Genomic DNA, 18,958 nt, shown 5'->3' on the forward strand with positions numbered 1-18,958 from the left:
GGGGACACCTCCAAATAAAGGACACCTGTTGTCCCTTGGTCAATTTACCTGACCCAAATGTACCTGTCATGACAGGCCACCTGCGATTAAGGGACATTTTCGGCTGGTCTGGTGTCCTTTTATTGCAGGTAGCACTGTACTTTTTCCAGCGATTCTTTTCTCCATATCGGCCATTCAATATATCGCAGCATTCCATTACATGTTTCCTGTGGTAGTTTTTCCTGTTTTTCACTCCTTTGTGGCATTTCATGGCAGGGTTGTGCATAATCGCCTTTACATATTTATGACCATAGTTTACAGATAGAGCTCATTTCCTGACACCCCTTACTTTTAAAACAAAATTATAATTAGTCACATCTTGTCACATACAGCTGATAAGCCCCATACAGATTTTACAGAAATAACCGGTATTCCATTCAGTGTTAATGTATTTTCCAGTTGGAATACAAGCCAAGAGTTTGACACACCAGCTAGGGCCACACATCGTCACCTCAGATGTGTCATCACTACTAGTCTTATCAATGGATTCCGTTTCTACATTAAACTTAACATGCTGCTTAACTCTTTGTTTTTTTGCATGTTCACGTGCAACAGTTTTCAGTTCAGGTAGATAAAGAGTGGATGTGGAACTTTGTCTTCGGCATCAAAACATAATTCAGTTCCAGAAAAGTGGGCGCTTAACTGGTGGGTTAGGCTTGGAGTAAAACAGATGCGCATGGTATTAAGCCAAAGCCAAAAAATAAAGTCATGCTCATGCGATACAGACGTGGATTTTTCTTTTGTTTATTTAATTACTGACACCAGTCTCACCTGTCTTGAGATGGTTGTATGCTGGTTAGACTGTATACACACAGACGTGAAATACGTGCAACCTCTTTTACCATTTATTTTGTACAGCCGGTTTTTTTTTAAGTTGGTTCTTGTGATTTACCTGAATATTCTGATACCTGGTCATTTTTTCTGGAATTTTGTCTGTATTTTCTTTTTGCCTGCTCTTTGCTAAGCGAAGAACTACGTAAATTAATGGGCCATCCCTACTAATGCATGAGAAGTATGTACATGTTAAGGAGAAGATTGTCAGTGTCAGAGAATTTAATCTGCACAGTCAAATTCAACGAAATAGTAACATATGCAAATGTGAATCTCTGAATTTGTTACCTGTATATTTTTAATCATTTTCAGGAAGTACAAATTTATAATAAAACCACGTCTTTTCACAAGAATGTTTTGTTGCTTAGATCTGAAGTATGGTTTGGGTGAATATGGACCCTTCAGTTTCTACAGTATGTAAGCAGTGTTACATTCATTGTCATCATTTTTTTTCTGTAAAATCTGCAGTCTTTTTGTCTTTGTTTTCTTAAACCCTGACCCCTTTCCCTCTTCCTTCATTACACCCCCGGTATAGGGGTGTGTATAGGTTTCGGTCGATGTGTTTGTGTTTGTGTGTTTGTGTTCGCATATAGATCTCAAGAATGAACGGACCGATCGTCACCAAACTTGGTGAACAGGTTCTATACATTCCTGAGACAGTCCTTACAAAAATTGGGACCAGTCAAACACACGGTTAGGGAGTTATTGGTGGATTAAGATTCTACAAGGACTTATAGAGGGACATATTAATGGTCAAAGGGAAATAACCTTCTCAGATGGTGGCAGTGAGAATGGTAAAGACGGGGATGTTTTTCCTACCTCGGAGGAATTTCTTGTTATTTATAGAGATTATTGTATATATGTTGCTTGGGTGGAAGAAAGCGGTTGTACTTAACATATCTCATGGTCTTCATATTGATGCGGGTACTTTTTTCTGTGCGTTCTGTATCTTTGCTTTGTTCTCCATTTTGTGTGCAGTATTTAGCCTTATATTCTCATGACCAGTGTGCAATGGATGCCAGTATGAATTCCGCTCTTGTTTGTTTATTTTGTGATTCTATTGTAAAGGCACTGTCATTAAATTACATTCTTATCCCAACTCACATAAATGCAATTTACTTCAGTCTAGTGCTAGGACGCTGAATCGTCACCTTGGTAACAAGGGGAGGTAACCCTAAAAAAAGAGCGACCTTGACCCTTTAATATTACGAAGTCTCGCGTGACTTCCTGACCTTGCCGCCATCTTTGAATCATACTCTCTTCAGCGTTCCGTGGGTACGGACGTATCTGATTTCGCTCCGGCTTTCCAGCCGTTTTTTTGTCTGATGCGGTTTGTGTCAGACCCACACCTTGGTACTCGCACGTTCCTCTGCTCTCTGCATGTGTTTGGGGTGAGCATTTTTGATATTTTTCATTGAAATTCGACTTAGGTTTTGCCAGAGCTTAGAGTTGTTTGTTTACACTTTTCACCTCACCATGTCGGATAGTGGTAGAAAGAAAAACACTAAGCCAGCGGCGGAGCCTTCTCCTGTCAAAAGTCATTCCCGTAAAGCGAAGGCCTCTACGAGCCATGCTGTGGTTAATGTCGCGGACCCCTTGTCCAAATCTTCGTTTGATGTGACTATTGATTTGCCTGAATCACCCTCTATGCCTAAATTGTCCTCTGAATCATTGTCAGCTGCCCCTGGTTCTAGTTCAGTTAGCGATAAGCAAGATGTGTCTGCTATTTTGCGCTCACTGAGCGCTCAGATTTCGTCGCTTTCAGCGGAGCTCTCGTCTGCAAAGGCAGAACTTCTGTCTTTTCCGCCTGGTGTCGGTGATTCTCGTTCCCTGGGGAGGGTGCGTGGTCCTCCTTCGGCCACAGTCACGTCCGCCGACGTGCATGCGTCCTTTGATGGCAGTGATGATCTCTCTCTTCTGCGTCCTCAGGCCTCTTCTGGTGGGGTGCCTGTTGACGATCAAGGTATTTATTCTTCGTTAGTAACCGGGTTCTCCGGCCAAAGCGAAGATCGTATACTGGAAAGAGTAGCCACGCCGGTACGCCGCGCCGTGAGTGAAAGCCATCCCAGTGTGATGCCGCTCCGTAAGCTCGAGCGGATAGCACAGGGGGTGAGCCCAGGTACGCGTTCGGTCTCTGACAGATTGCTCATCATCTCAGAGTCTGGCCAGGCTTTTATTTGGGAAAAGACAATCCCTCCACTTGGACACATACCAACATTCAACAGTCTTGGTACTTTCTCTAGTGGCAACCTCTCATTCTTCAAAATACCGGCACGGTGGCCTAGTGGTAAGGCGTCCGCCCCGTGATCGGGAGGTCGTGAGTTCGAACCCCGGCCGGGTCATACCTAAGACTTTAAAATTGGCAATCTAGTGGCTGCTCCGCCTGGCGTCTGGCATTATGGGGTTAGTGCTAGGACTGGTTGGTCCGGTGTCAGAATAATGTGACTGGGTGAGACATGAAGCCTGTGCTGCGACTTCTGTCTTGTGCGCACGTGAGGACTGGGTGGCCGAGTGGTAACGCACTTGCGCTCGGAAGCGAGAGGTTGCGAGTTCGACCCTGGGTCAGGGCGTTAGCAATTTTCTCCCCCCTTTCCTAACCTAGGTGGTGGGTTCAAGTGCTAGTCTTTCGGATGAGACGAAAAACCGAGGTCCCTTCGTGTACACTACATTGGGGTGTGCACGTTAAAGATCCCACGATTGACAAAAGGGTCTTTCCTGGAAAAATTGTATAGGCATAGATAAATAAAAATGTCCACCAAAATACCCGTGTGACTTGGAATAATAGGCCGTTAAAAGTAGGATATGCGTCGAAATGGCTGCGATCTGCTGGTCGATGTGAATGCGTGATGTATTGTGTGAAAAATTCCATCTCACACGGCATAAATAGATCCCTGCGCCTTGAGTCCGAGTTTGGAGATACGCGCGCGATATAAGACTTCATATAACATAACGTTATATGTCAAAGCAGCACCGCCCTGATATGGCCCTTCGTGGTCGGCTGGGCGATAAGCAAACAAACAAACACAAGTTCTTCAAAACTGTTGCACTCTGCATGGAGAGTGCCCAGGCTGATGATTTTGGGTACATGCTTTCAAGTGTAGGGATGGCCTTATTCCATGCAAAAGCCTGTCCTCAACTGAGATGGTAAGCTGAATCTTTTACACCAGAACAAATGTGCTGTTAACAATAGCCTGGTGCTAATTTAACACATATCTGTATATCTGACTTTGTAGCAAACTGGTTTTGTGTTCTGGCAAATAGACAAACTCCGAAATAACTCTGGTTTGTGTGGGTTGTTTGAGAGTGACCTTTTCTTGCAAAACCTCATACAAACAATGGAGGGGCCAGTCACTAGCGAGGGGTGTTTCCACATGTTTCCGACGCTCTCCTCGCTAGTGATTGGCCCCTCCAATGTTTGTACGAGGTTTTGCAAGAAAAGCTCACTCTTCCACAACCCATAGAGACCCGACAGAGTTATTTCCCAAAATCTTCTATTGAAAGGTTTCAATCCCTGTTGGTTCGAGCAGCTTCAAAAAATTGTTAATTCATGACAGTGCTTTTCTTTTAGAACACATCAGTTAATAGAAACCAAAAAAGATCCTTGATCATGTTGACAAAAAGGTGAGTAAGGGTCTCTTTTTTTTTTTAACAGGCTGTGTCTCGCCAGCAGCTAGTTTGTTTGTTTTTAAATTACAAAAGCTTTCTTTTGTACAAAGAAATTGTTCAAATTTTTTTAGAATGTTAGAATTGTTCACAAATACAGCAATTGAATTTGTTGTTATATTTTTAATGTGAAGTGATTGCTGCTGTGAGAAACCGTGGGAAAGTTAAGTGTTTGGCCTTGGGATGGGGGTTTGGGGGGGGGGGGGGGGCGATGGGAGGGCTGGGGTGGGTGGCTTCTCTGTGACTTCATCATCTTGACAGGTCTTGAATTTTACATGACAAGTTACGATCTCCAAAATTAACGTTATGGTAGATGTCTTTAACATATGGTGAAAAGACAATTTGATAAAATGGCATTTCATGTTGTGGCCATACTATGTTGCTTTACATTCTTAATGACATTGTGATGTTTGCTTTTGATGCCTCCATAATTCAAGGCATCTGTCAATTGTACATATTAGTGAGAATTGTGTTGTGTTTCAGCACAATAAGCCAGTATCCACTTGCAAGAATTTGTACGTGAAGATAACGGTGCATGTTGAAGGGGAGATCAAGATTGTGTGTACACGGAAGTATGTGTGAGTGTATGTGTATTCATGCTAGTGTGTGTGTGTTTGTGTAAGTGTGTGTATAGACCTGCCAAGCATGTCAACTTAAAAGTTGTACATGTAGCTCCAAAGCATTGCTCATGTAACATAACTGCAACATTTCTCAGGGTCATCTGTTGGACAGTGTTTGCCTAATTTAGAGGTTGAATGCATGATGGAGATTGAAGCATATGATATATAATTCAAAGATTAACATGAATGGCAGTGTGTTTTTGTTTAAATGTTCCGTTTCCAGTTGAAACTGGTCTTTGGGGGCTATTTTTCACAGGTGTGTGGTATTCTACTTAAGCTTACAACTTTCTTGGCTTTGCACACATTGCATGACAAAGTTTGAACGTGAAACGAAATCAAAAGTACAATAATTATATTGTATGTAGATGTTGTGCATGATTGATTTTTTTCTTTGTTTGAATCCTTTCAGGAAGGTTTTGAGATTTTTGTTGACTGCATGTAGCATAGATTTGGAGGATTGAAATGTGAACCCTCAGCGCATGCTCAATGTTCGCCTTGCATGTTCACATGTGAAGATTAACATTTTCTTACTTTCATGTTTTGTTTTCCATTATAAACTTATAGTGGTTAATGGTGTTCAGTTTTTGGTGACTTGTAGGTGTCAGTACATATTTTTTCAACTTTCGAGATTATACATAGAATGAGATTTGTATGTTGTCTTATGTGGTGTGTGTGTGTGTGTGTTGACATCTAAGGTGTTTATAAGCTGCATTTTGTCCAAATTGTTTCCAGTTCGCTGAGGCATCATTCCCATAACATTTACTTGTTCATAGGAAACTTGTGTGAGTGCAGGTCAAATCATTTGTCGTGTTGCTGTTACAGAATGAGGGTTTTAGTCGTTTGGTTGCAGCCCAAATTTCAGATATCTTGAATATTAGCTTGCTTGCTCTAGAATACAATCATACATGACCACACACACACACACACACACATACACGCAAAACCCACCAAGTGGGTTCATAGCCGATAGTGCACTTGGACTACAACGGCACTGCGCGCAGTGTCTTTGTAGTGCGCTTGCACTACAACCGCACTGGCTGCAGTATCCGCTCCGGCATGGACGAATTTGACACTAAAAAAGGCATAAAATTTGACCTATTTCGTAGCCTATAGGGCACGGAATTTTGACGGAAAGAGTGTCATCATCTTGAATATGGCATTCTTTCCGTAAAAAAAAAAAAAAAATATTTTTTGCTAAAACTTGTTTTCTGAGTCGTTTGGAACCTGGTTGTTACGAATCAAGAATAAAACAACTGGGTTCCAAAATGTGGAACCCACTTGTTTTTTTAGCCCCAGTTGGTACTGTGTGAACATATACATAAACCCGGTTGGTGGGTTTTGCATGCTCACACACTCACACACACTCACACACACACACACTCACACACTCACACACACACACATACTACAGAGATAACTGCTGTTCACAAGTTTATTTTTCCTTCAAATACTATCCATAAAAATACCAACTTCAGTAATTTTTCAACAAATTCACAACAACAAGGAAATTGAAGCGTCTGGTGGAAGCTTGCAAAATCAAACTGGTGGGGGGGTGAGGATGGGACTCACTGTATACAGAATTAGAAGCATAACAAGTATATCACAGAGTCGGCAAAATTCTCAATGCAATTGGTAGTTCAGGGAATGCTGATTCAGGTTAAAAATTTGGCTGGATAAGGAAGATCTGAAAAAATGTGTGCAAAGACCACCAATGGTCTTCAATTGGTGTAGTCCAATGTGCAGTGGGTATGGGTAAGCACATCTATAATATAATGTTATCACAGAACAAAAAGTACATGTGTATAAGGGGGAAGTCACAAAAATGCTGTTCATGGTCTTCTTTATAAATATTTCAATCCAAAAAGGAATGTTATCCAAAGTAAAAAGAATAGGGTAGGAGAGCGAATGCTGGTTTTTGGATTCTGTGGGAAAAGTAACATGTAAAAGGTCAGGACAAAAAAAGTTCACAAAAGGTTATGGAATCTGTGCCAACCACACCAACAGGTCTGAAAGGAAAAAGTATACATGTACTAGATGGCGCTGATTTTCATTTCACAAATGAAGTACAATGAAACTTTTTTATATTCCAAAGAGGACAACTTTGTCACTGAAAAACCAAGTGCACAGAAAAGTATGACACTTGTCCTTTGTTTTACCATTCAGTTTTTAGGAGCTGCACATTGAAAAAACTTCTTCCAGCATTGATATCAAGCACAGCTGTTAACATGACCCAAAATTTACGTTGCTTTAATATCCTCCTGTTTTTGGTGTAAATTCATTCTTTCTTTCTTTATTTGGTGTTTAACGTCGTTTTCAACCGTTCAAGGTTATATGATATCGCGATGGGAAAGAAACACTTAACAAGGGTAAAAGGAGAAACAGAATCCGTTAGTCGTCTCTTACGACAAGCTGGGGAGCATCAGGTAAATTCTTCCCCCTAACCCGCAGGGGGGGGGGGGGGGGGGGGGGTGTGTGTAAATTCAACAGTACATGTATTTTCTATGTTTCTGAAAACAGTATGACTCCTCGGTGTAAACCTTGATTGTGATTAATCAGTACGAAGACACACACGCATGTTTGCATGTATAATCATAATACAGCAGGTGTGTAATGAGCACAAAAAGACTGAACCAAGATTAGAAAAAGATCATGCACAGTTCATGCTTCACCTCCGTCACCCTACTCGACTGCACGTTTACAACTCGTTGTGCGGGATAGATTTATCTTTAACATCTCAGCCTTTGAAAGCAAAAGTATACTCTGAGCCTCGCCTCAGCAGTCTCCAACTTAACGTCAATGATCCTTCAAGAGAAAAGCACCGTGAAGGATCATCTGTCAAGACATGGATTCAGTGACATGAAGTAGGGCGGGGATGTAGCTCAGTCGGTAGCGCGCTGGATTTGTATCCATTTGGCCGCTGTCAGCGTGAGTTCGTCCCCACGTTCGGCGAGAGATTTATTTCTCAGAGTCAACTTTGTGTGCAGACTCTCCTCGGTGTCCGAACACCCCCCGTGTGTACACGCAAGCACAAGACCAAGTGCGGCGCACGAAAAAGGTTCTGTAATCCATGTCAGAGTTCGGTGGGTTATAGAAACACGAAAATACCCAGCATGCTTCCTCCGAAAGCGGCGTATGGCTGCCTAAATGGTGGGGTAAAAACGGTCATACACGTAAAAGCCGTGGGAGTTTCAGCCAATGAACGAACAAACAAACAAACAAACAAGTGACATGAAGTAAGCTGCATGATGCTGACCAACGCATAAACACTTCTCTCCCTTCACATAGGATTTGGTTGTTACTATAAGCAATGTTCTGACAGCCGATTCACTGGTTTGCCAGTTTTACATTGAAGCACATGCAGTCTCCTCAAAATGAAGTTTTGATTCAAAGACATGGCTAGTCACACACATGGCTATTAACACACAATCTAAATGGCAGAACTGCAATTGTCTTGGTCAGAATTTGGACCGAGTGTTGTTGAACAGATCAGCAACTGCAGATAACCTGACTGAAAAAGGGATAAGGTCTCTATTAAACAAAATTATCAATCTGTAGTAGGACACGTGTTGACCTTTTACACACACTTCAGTCAGCAGTCTGCTTGGCAATTAGCCTGATGAGAGTTACCTTTGATCCTCCAAGACTTATATTATGGGTGCTCCTCACTGCCTCTCTGTGTCTTTCACATTCAACCCAACAGAGTTAGGTCGCTTCATGCTTTCTTCCAAGCCTCAATATCTGTTACGATTCCTGCGCTTGAGGCATATGAGGCATGACAGACGCAGACTCAGAAAAAGCTGGCATGGCCCCATCCATACGCACTTGTGTCAAGAAGGTGCTGCTGTCATCTGGTTCTGCCTCCCTTTCCCTGCAAAAGGTGTGACAAACTGTTAGCAACGTGCACTTGAAGTGAAGAATATAGATGATATAGGATAGCAGTCTGTCAATACCCTTTTCAGACCTCTGTAAACATCACTGTCATCACAATAAAATCATAATCATCTGAATGCAGACTTGGGGGAGGGGGGGGGGGGGGGTGGTGATGCCACAATCCCCCTTTAAGGACCCTGAAGATCAAGATTCGGTCATCTTGATGGAATTGCTGATTTCATTAGGTTTGATTTCAGCATCATTTTTTTAGTTCACAGCCCATTATATTTTATACTGAAGATAGAACCTTACTAATTGTATGCAATCTTCTGGATGATAAATTTAAATCAGACTGTACCAATCCATTTGTGTATGTTTGTTTTCACATCATGATCAGCCCTGAAAGTGACGAGTATTTTACTCGGCATTCAAGAACTCCTGTGACTGGAGAGAAAAATCTATGGCACCACTGACGTACCTGTGTTCCTCAATAGGGACAGAAATGGGGGGTAATGCCTGCTGCCTGGGCATGCCACTAGGGGGCAGCGGGGTACCGTTCATCCGAGCGAACAAAAATCGAAGCACTCGCTCTTTTTGCTCCCACGTCAAGTCAGCAACATCCACCTTCCCCGTCACCCCATACCTGCACACAACTCAAAAGCATTAAACTCCAATTTACAACAACAACAAAATTATAAAAATTATTGTTGGAAAAAAACAGGACTTGCGATGGGTGTAACCAACCCATCTTATCTCAGACTTAAAAGATACCGCTGAGTCTCGCATGCATGCATTCATGACAAGCATGCATATGTTGGACATTTACTGATTGGACAGATAAATGGTACCTAGCTCAGAGTCGGGGCATATTTTATGTAATATACAAAAACCATGCAAAACTATTAACACAATTGTATGACATACCAACACTAATAATCAATGTTAGTAACAAATACAAATTTTGTTACAGCATGCACCTTCACGTTTCCTAGCTCAATTGGTCAACAGTTGAGACTTCGAAGCTATAATATAACCTGCATGCAAAATGACACCATGCGTAGATTATTTTCAAGCGAAATTAGTGCCTCGATCATCTGAGTTGCTGTTACTCGTGGCAGGTCACAGTTTGGGGTGCCTTACAAAAAGTGGTGCACACACCTTCAGTGCTAAATTAGTCATAGTGTGAAATGGGTCGAATGACGATTTTCCCAGAAAAATGTTAGATAAAAATAAACAAGATACAACAATCTCTTGATTTGCAGTCCTTGAAATTGAATTATGACTCATTTGCAATCACCTCCAGTTGTGGTAAACGAGTTGTCCATGTTTTTTTTAATCTGCTGCAAGTCGTCACTAACCCCCCCTCCCCCCCAGAAAAAAACCCTGAAAAGGAAAGTGGCATCTGCAGAATATGATCAACTTACTTCAGCTTCCTCCTGTGTGTTTTTTGCGACAGAAAGATCAGAAAGTTAATTAGAAATACAGGTTCTGAAAACTTCCCACACTAGATGAACCACTGAAAGCAGGCAGGAACGGTAGCTTTGGCACTGCATACCACAACAGGCCGGAATGCAAAAAATATCCAACTCATTCCAGAATGAACCAAAGTTGTGAAAATGGTTGACTTGCAGAATGAAAGTTGCAAAATATCCAAACTGACAGGCAAAAAAAAAAGGATGAAAAGTTGGCACCCAGCTGAGAAGTTACTGAATATCCAACTGGAGGCTAAATGAGGGATGAAAGCACAGAGAGTTTTATGAGGCCATACATAACATCACTCTTGAAAATACATCAGTTTGCATAACGGCAACACAGGGGGTCAAATAAAAAAATAACAACTTAATTGTGTCTGTAGGTAGCTCAGATAACAGTCACGCCTTCTAAAAGCAACATAAAACTCAGGTGGGTTTCTTAAGCACTGTCCTTTGACAAGGAAAGACATATACATATGGCACACATCAAAACAATATCATGGGGATTTGAAGAGACGCACATACATGCATCGATCAGCAATCACCAAGCAAGGGAAAGGATCATTATTAGCTCTCCAACATATTATCTCATAATCTTGAACCCCACTTCTACAATTTGCAAAGTTGGGTGTCTGATCTACAATCTGTAATTATCACTAACACAATCTGCTACTGCAGGCACATCAGTACTCAATCACTGTACGTGTACAGTCAAACCCGCCCTTTTAACCACCTCTTGATCTGATGATGACCACCCAAAAGGATCCCAGACAAGTTTGTTTGCAACGGTGTGTACTGGCCACTTCATTTCAGCAGTAACAGAAGCTAAAGTGTACGTTGCACACAATTTTTAAAAATTATTTTGTTGACGTTTTTCTTGGTCTTGTTCATTTAACTTTACCATTTTTGCATATTCACCTTTCCATAATGACCTCTTGTCTATCTATACATATAAATAAAAGAGAGTGTCTGTCTGTGTGTGTGTGTGTGTGTGTGTCTGTCTGTGATCGCCAAAGCTCCGAGAAGGGAGGGGGCAGGAAAACGATGTCGTGCATGTGCACTCCTGTGACTGTGAAGATGTGCACCTGACCACCACCGCCGCTGCCGACGCCGCTGCGCTGCCGTGTGTGTGTCTGTCTGTCTGTCTTGTCTGTCTGTGGTCCCCATACCTCAGAGATGGCAAAAGGCAAGGACGAGATATTGTGCATGCATAGTGGCTAGGACCCACAGACGTGCACCTGGGTTTTAGTTTCTCGATTCATTGTTTCCTTCCTCGCATAATGACCCTCCCCATTAATGAGTACAGGCTATAATAGTGCAAGGGAGGTAAGTCATGCTTTGTCGCCCATGGAAGGGAGGTAACTCATCAAACCAGTATACCGTGTCATTCTCAAGGGCTGCCCCCCACCCGCTATCTTCCCCCCCCCCACCCCCAACACCCCGCAACCCCCCCCCCCCCCCCCCCCCTCCCCAATAATCACACATGATACAGTCTTCCTCTGATATTTTCTAGACACTGTTTACGAAACAATCGCCTCAGTGAGAGATCTTCACGTGAATTTACAGAATTCTCTCCCCTGTTCAATAAAGTATGACGCGCTCACTCATGACGCATGTGCTTTGATCAGACCGCAACTAAAGTGTGTGTGAGAAGGGGTCCAAAAATCACGAAAACACGTTGAACGAAATAGAAACTTGCCTTGCCTATAAATCCAAATGTATGATCACACTTTCATTTTTCTTATCCACATTGGAATAAGATTCTAGACTCACTCATTACGTATGCGTGCTTTGATCAGACCGCAACTAAAACCTGTACGTGCGTGTGTGTGCGCGCGCAGCTGTGTGTCTGTGTGTGAGAGAGAGAGAAGGGAGCTGAGTTGTAGATCTAAGTGAGTTTGTCTGGCTGGCTGATCAGAAACTCCCGGGCGAAGCCGGGCCTAACTGCTAGTATATTATGTATAAGGACCATTTTTCTCAGTCCCTAGGGTGGTTGTACCAGACAGGTTTGACTGTATTACATTGCAGGATACAAGGGGGATACAAGGGGAGGGGAACCAGTGGAGCAGCAATTAAATTGTCCACATTAATGAAAAACAAGTCGCGTAAGGCGAAATTACAACATTTAGTCAAGCTGTCCAACTAACAGAATGAAACTGAACTCACTGCATTTTTACAGCAAGAGCGTATACTCGTAGCATCGTCAGTCCACCGCTCGATGCAAAGGCAGTGAAATTGACAAGAAGAGCGGGGTAGTAGTTGCGCTGAGAAGGATAGCACGCTTTTCTGTACCTCTCTTCGTTTTAACTTTCTGAGCGTGTTTTTAATCCAAACATATCACATCTATATGTTTTTGGAATCAGGAACCGACAAGGAATAAGATGAAATTGTTTTTAAATCGATTTCGGAAATTTTATTTTAATAATAATTTATATTTTTAATTTTCAGAGCTTGTTTATAATCCGAATATAACATATTTATATGTTTTTGGAATCAGAAAATGATGAAGAATAAGATGAACGTAAATTTCGATCGTTTTAAAATTTTTTATTTGTTTTACAATTTTCAGATTTTTAATGACCAAAGTCATTAATTAATTTTTAAGCCACCAAGCTGAAATACAATACCGAAGTCCGGCCTTCGTCGAAGATTGCTTGGCCAAAATTTCAATCAATTTGATTGAAAAATGAGGGTGTGACAGTGCCGCCTCAACATTTACAAAAAGCCGGATATGACGTCATCAAAGGTATTTATCGAAAAAAAGAAAAAAACGTCCGGGGATATCATTCCCAGGAACTCTCATGTCAAATTTCATAAAGATCGGTCCAGTAGTTTGGTCTGAATCGCTCTACACACACACACGCACAGACAGACAGACACACACACACACACACCACGACCCTCGTCTCGATTCCCCCTCTACGTTAAAACATTTAGTCAAAACTTGACTAAATGTAAAAAGGGTTAGGGTCGAATAAGCTTGCCGGTATTTCAAGTATTTCTATGGTATATGGCAACACATGGGAAGTTAACATATAGCTCAGGGTAATAAATATATATTTACATTAAACAAATAAAAGAAAAATGTACATACCTGCTCCATTTACAAAAAAAATATCTTAAAATGGATGTCACGTACATTACTAATCTGTATCATTATCATAATCATTACACCATCCTATGTTACAAATTTGCATACATGTGCACTGTATGCACACACATACACAAACACAAACACGCACACAGACACACACGACCTATGCATATTTTAAAAAAAAAGTTCAATATAAGACATGATTATTTCTCTCAAAACTAATTAGTACAGTTCTCAAAAGGCGTAAAATAAATCTTAAATGAATTTTGCCAAGTAACTGATACAGCTTTTTAGTAAATTATTATTGAAAAAGTTCTAAGCCTTCAAAATACTATTGAACAAAATGCAACGTATGAGTTTGTTTGCAAAGTTTGTAGGCCACTACATTTCAGCAGTAACAGAAGCAATATAGTGTTGCATACAATTTTTTTAAAGTTTTTCTTGGTCTAGTTCATTTAGCTTTACCATCAAAAGTAAAGCTATATTAGTTCCACCCTCAAAAGTCTAGACTTATAAACCCGGCAGCACTCAAGACTCACAGTCGCTCAGCAGCTTCAATGTCCATGTAGACACTGTTGGTGCTGTTCTCTGCATGGTTGAAGTTTCGAATCTTGGGGTACTCTCCCCTACCAGCATGGGCGGCAAGCATTTTCTGCTGGTATGCAGCCTGGGCATCTCGTCTGTACTGGGATCTGTGGGGCACACGCAGCATTTATCAAACATTTCTATACGCTTCATCTTCATACATGTTATTGTATACCAATAGCCCTCTTGCACATCATGCATGTTTGTGAGGATCACATTCAATGGATTAAATTATAGTATAATTACTTGCTGAAATCTGAAAATGCAAAAAAAGAAATTGAGAAATGTTAAACATTAATTATGCTTATCTGGGACACAGGGTTCACACGAATGACAAACTACCCAGTTACACAAGGAATCGATTGAGATGATAAATACAACGAGACAAAACCGGAGAGATACACTCCACAACTACAGATACCATGATTCTGGTTAGACAAAGGAATGGTAAGTGCCGCTATCTGAGAGGTCACTGATTGGTCTACTTAACAGTCCTGTGTTAGTACGTGCCCCCTAGCGCTACAGAGGGGGGATATGCTAGAAGCAGCTAGAAGAGTGTTTTCCCCTTCCCTGCATTAAGTCTACAGCGTTGCACGTCGGTATGCATTTATAACAATCTTTTGGTAAACTGCATTAATGGAACAGCGTTCAAGTTTCGAGGTAAAATTACATCTAAGACAAAACAAATACAACAAGAAGGGCAAAGCCCATACGACTCACATGCTTTACACATTTTTCCTACCAAAATACATGTGACCTTGACCCAAGGTCAAGGTCATGCAACACAAAGCTGTTAATTCAAGACATAGGAAGTACAATGGTGCTTATTGGCTCTTTCTACCATGAGATATGGTCACTTTTAGTGGTTCACTACCTTATTTTGGTCACATTTCATTAGGGTCAAAGTGACCTTGACCTTGATCATATGTGACCAAATGTGTCTCATGATGAAAGCATAACATGTGCCCCACATAATTTTTAAGTTTGAAACAGTTATCTTCCATAGTTCAGGGTCAAGGTCACTTCAAAATATGTATACAATCCAACTTTGAAGAGCTCCTGTGACCTTGACCTTGAAGCAAGGTAAACCAAACTGGTATCAAAAGATGGGGCTTACTTTGCCCTATATATCATATATAGGTGAGGTATTCAATCTCAAAAACTTCAGAGAAAATGTGAAAAATGTGAAAAATAGCTGTTTTTTAGGCAACATTTATGGCCCCTGCGACCTTGACCTTGAAGCAAGGTCAAGATGCTAAGTATGTTTTTGGGGGCCTTGTCATCATACACCATCTTGCCAAATTTGGTACTGATAGACTGAATAGTGTCCAAGAAATATCCAACGTTAAAGTTTTCCGGACGGCCGGACGGACGGACGTCCGGACGGACGGACGGACGGACGGACGGACGGACGACTCGGGTGAGTACATAGACTCACTTTTGCTTCGCATGTGAGTCAAAAACCATAATGTTTCAGTGTTTACACAGTGCAACACAGAATATGTACTTTAATTCTTGTTCTGTTTTTGATATGCTCTGTCAATGAAGAGGTAAAAACACAAAACGCAAAACAACAACAACAAAACGTTGATTACAAACATAAACACAAATGATATTGATAAAAAGACTAGACATTTACTGTCAAAAATGTCAATTTCTATAAGTGTCAAAAAACGAAGAGAACGTTAACATCCCATGATATCAAATATACCATCTCCATATAATCTTGCTTAAGAGATCGGCCACTTATAAACCTTGAAAGCCAGTGATTTCCAGAATATACCGTATTTGACGGATTACAAGACGCACCGTTTTATAAGCCGCACCCCCGACTTTTAACAAAAAAATTGGGACGAGCCACGTATAGGCCGCGTCACTATATTAGCCGCCGTCGAAAAAAATATAAACAGATCGTGTCAATCAATCAAAACAACCAGGCAAACGAAAGTACGGTATTTGGCGAAATCGGCTCCGAGAATAAACAAGTGAAACAAAGAAGAAAAGTGAAAAAGTTTGAAGAAAAATATCACACACACAATTTGTAACCAACACACACATGTAGTCCCGCCCGGAATAAGCTTTTTTGAGATGATTTACAACTTTTGCGCACATTTCGAGCAGACGAAAACACAACATGGCGGCTCTCGCTCCTCCAACTATCGCGAGACACAAAAAAACAAAATCTCGCGCGCGCGAGATCCTGATACATCCGGTGTTTCTCTGTACGCTATCTTGTCACGACGACTTACTGACAAACGAAGATTCGCGAAAGAAAGAGAAAAGCGCCGAGTCTTGAGTAGAGAGCTAATAAAGTACCGGTAATCGCTATAATCGAGCGAAATGAAAATCCGCGGCGACTTCCATTAGGTGAATGCTATTCAAAGTTAAGGTAACATTTTAACCGCATCTTTTTATAAACCGCAATGCTATTTTTTTTTTTATAAAGTCGCGGCTTGTAGTCCGTCAAATACGGTAAGCATTACAGTGAATTTAAACACTAAATGTTGTTCTTCAACACAATGAACAGAATTGCTACACTCAAAGATGAGAAATGATGTACATGCATGCACATTAAAATACTGCAACATAATGAAGTGCTCATATAAATATGCTTTGCATTTAGTTTTTGTGGATAAAGACATCTTGCTGACGTGAAATGCATGTGTATGAGGAAACCGCACTTGGTGATCTGTGAATATTCATAAATTCAATCATCTTACCAACCCACCAGGAAACTGCATGAAGTCATCACAAAAAATGAATTACGTACTGTAATTACAGACGGAAACTTTCCTTGACTATACTTTCCTTTTACCAAATACTTTTGGTATGATTAAAAAAAAACTATACGTGATCTTATAACTAAAACAACATTTTTAAAAATGTAGTGTCCATGATCCCCTGAAAAGACGTGTCAAATTTTACTTTGTGATATATGTTAATATTAGCAAGAATAACCAGTAATGAAAAAAGAACACATAAATTGGCATCACAGTTTGCACGATTAACATTCTCACTCTCATTCCCTTGTAAGGAATAAGCTAGCACAGATGTACATTGAATAGTGCCAGCTGGCCCAGCTAGGCAAGTGTTTTTACCACGATCGTTATAATACTGATGCATCAGTGAGCACTATGATGTGCACAGTGGTACCTAACTGGCGAATTATGAGTTAGAACTAAGCAGAAGTAAGCAGTTGTTATAGTGATTGCCTGAGACGGGAATTCTGGCCAGAGACAGTGGACCTGAAGGAGAAACTGTGGGGCCCAGCGGAGTCCCGGCCTGCAGCAAACTGCAGACTTCGATCATCACGTCAACAACCTTGACAGTCTAGCATGGCAACGGGAACGCAGAAGAAGAAGAAGTTAGTGATCCTACGTGGTCTTCTACTAGCTTTCACCCGTACATACCTCCTCACATATAGCCCCCTCTACATCGATCCCTCTACCTGTTTTTTTTAAATCTTCCGAAGACAGAGTACAGATGCGTACATGGTGGGGTGACTTCAAATGATCATGTGTGTAATCTGCCCAAATTTGGACGATAGAGTCACCTCCCTGGTACCAATTACTGCAAGTGTTAAGCGTAGGTATTCTTCTTCTTCTTTGTTCATGGGCTGAAATTCCCATGTACACTGGTGTTTTTTGCATGAGTGGGATTTTACGTGTTATGACCGTTTTACCCCGCCATTTAGGCAGCCATACACCGATTCCGAGGAAAAGCGCAGGTATGCATAGCAACAATATCAAACTATGCAGCCAGTCAAAGATCTGATGAACTGGTACTTACTGGTTAGCCATGATTTCCATTTTGACTTGCTCCAGTGACTGCAAGAAGAATCGCTCCAGCTCTGTGCGCTCATCCAGAATGTTCTTGGCCAGACGTTTGACCTTAGTCATCTCCTTGGTCTTCATTTCAATGACGCGCTGAAGCTTGGCTAGTTCCACCCTGGCGGCCTCGCTCTCAGTGCGGGCATTTTCTGTGATCAGTCTGCGCTCTGTCTCAAACTCCCTCACCACATGGCTAAGAGACTTTTCCAGTGTGCGCACTTTATCCTGAAGCTGTAACCAAAAGTTAATTAATAGAAGAAATGGTGTGCGTTATAGTTGTCAGAAGGTCACGAAGACCATGCAATTAATTACATATAAGACCAAGTATTTTCGATCTTTACAAATATATCTCGGTATTCTTGCAATAACAGAGGTATGGATTATGTTTAAAATAATTCAGTTGATTCATGCAAGAAGCAGTTGAGCATTTCCAATATTTTTGACAACAAAAAACAACACCATAGTACTGTTTGACAAGCAAATCTAGTCATTACACATTGGGAAACATTTTCTGCAGCCCTAAAACTCGACAGTCAACAGCTGTCAGCTTTCATTGCTAAGTGTGTCATATACAAATATATATAAACTCAATAGCCACAGTGAGTGCTATTATGCAAAACATATGTACTGAAACGAAATTTTGCAATTCGTTATAAACACTCTCCATTGCACATGCATCAACACTGACACAAAACCTCATCAAAGGTGAAACCTTTCGAACTCACCTCTTTGATAAGATCTTTCTGCTGCTTTGCCTGGATGACTTTCTCCTGAACCAACATGTCGTTAACCTCCTTCTCGCCCAGTTGCCGCTCGTTTTCTTCCCTCAGCCGCTCTCGCTCTTTCTTTAGCAGCTCCCCCTCCTTCATGTGATAGTTGAGCGCCTCTGACAGCCGCACGTTCTCTTTGTACACTGACTTGGTTGTTTCATCAAGGTTCCTGCAATTGCAGAAT

General features: G+C 41.3%; 1 protein-coding gene across 1 annotated transcript in view; it reads right to left on the reverse strand.

Annotated features, from left to right (window-relative positions):
* Window positions 1-6,571: 6,571 nt before the first annotated feature.
* The window catches only part of LOC138951616 (basal body-orientation factor 1-like), a 22,917-nt gene continuing 10,530 nt past the window's right edge, over window positions 6,572-18,958 (reverse strand). The window contains exons 6-10 of the mRNA XM_070323146.1: window positions 18,730-18,943; window positions 17,964-18,235; window positions 14,129-14,281; window positions 9,502-9,666; window positions 6,572-9,021 (exon numbers count right to left, since the gene is read on the reverse strand). Of these exons, the coding sequence (XP_070179247.1) occupies window positions 8,895-9,021; window positions 9,502-9,666; window positions 14,129-14,281; window positions 17,964-18,235; window positions 18,730-18,943 (931 nt within the window). The 3' untranslated portion in view covers window positions 6,572-8,894. The remainder of the gene's footprint in view (window positions 9,022-9,501; window positions 9,667-14,128; window positions 14,282-17,963; window positions 18,236-18,729; window positions 18,944-18,958) is intronic.

The sequence above is a fragment of the Littorina saxatilis genome, linkage group LG17 (genome assembly GCF_037325665.1).
Source record: "Littorina saxatilis isolate snail1 linkage group LG17, US_GU_Lsax_2.0, whole genome shotgun sequence".
Lineage (NCBI taxonomy): Eukaryota > Metazoa > Mollusca > Gastropoda > Littorinimorpha > Littorinidae > Littorina > Littorina saxatilis.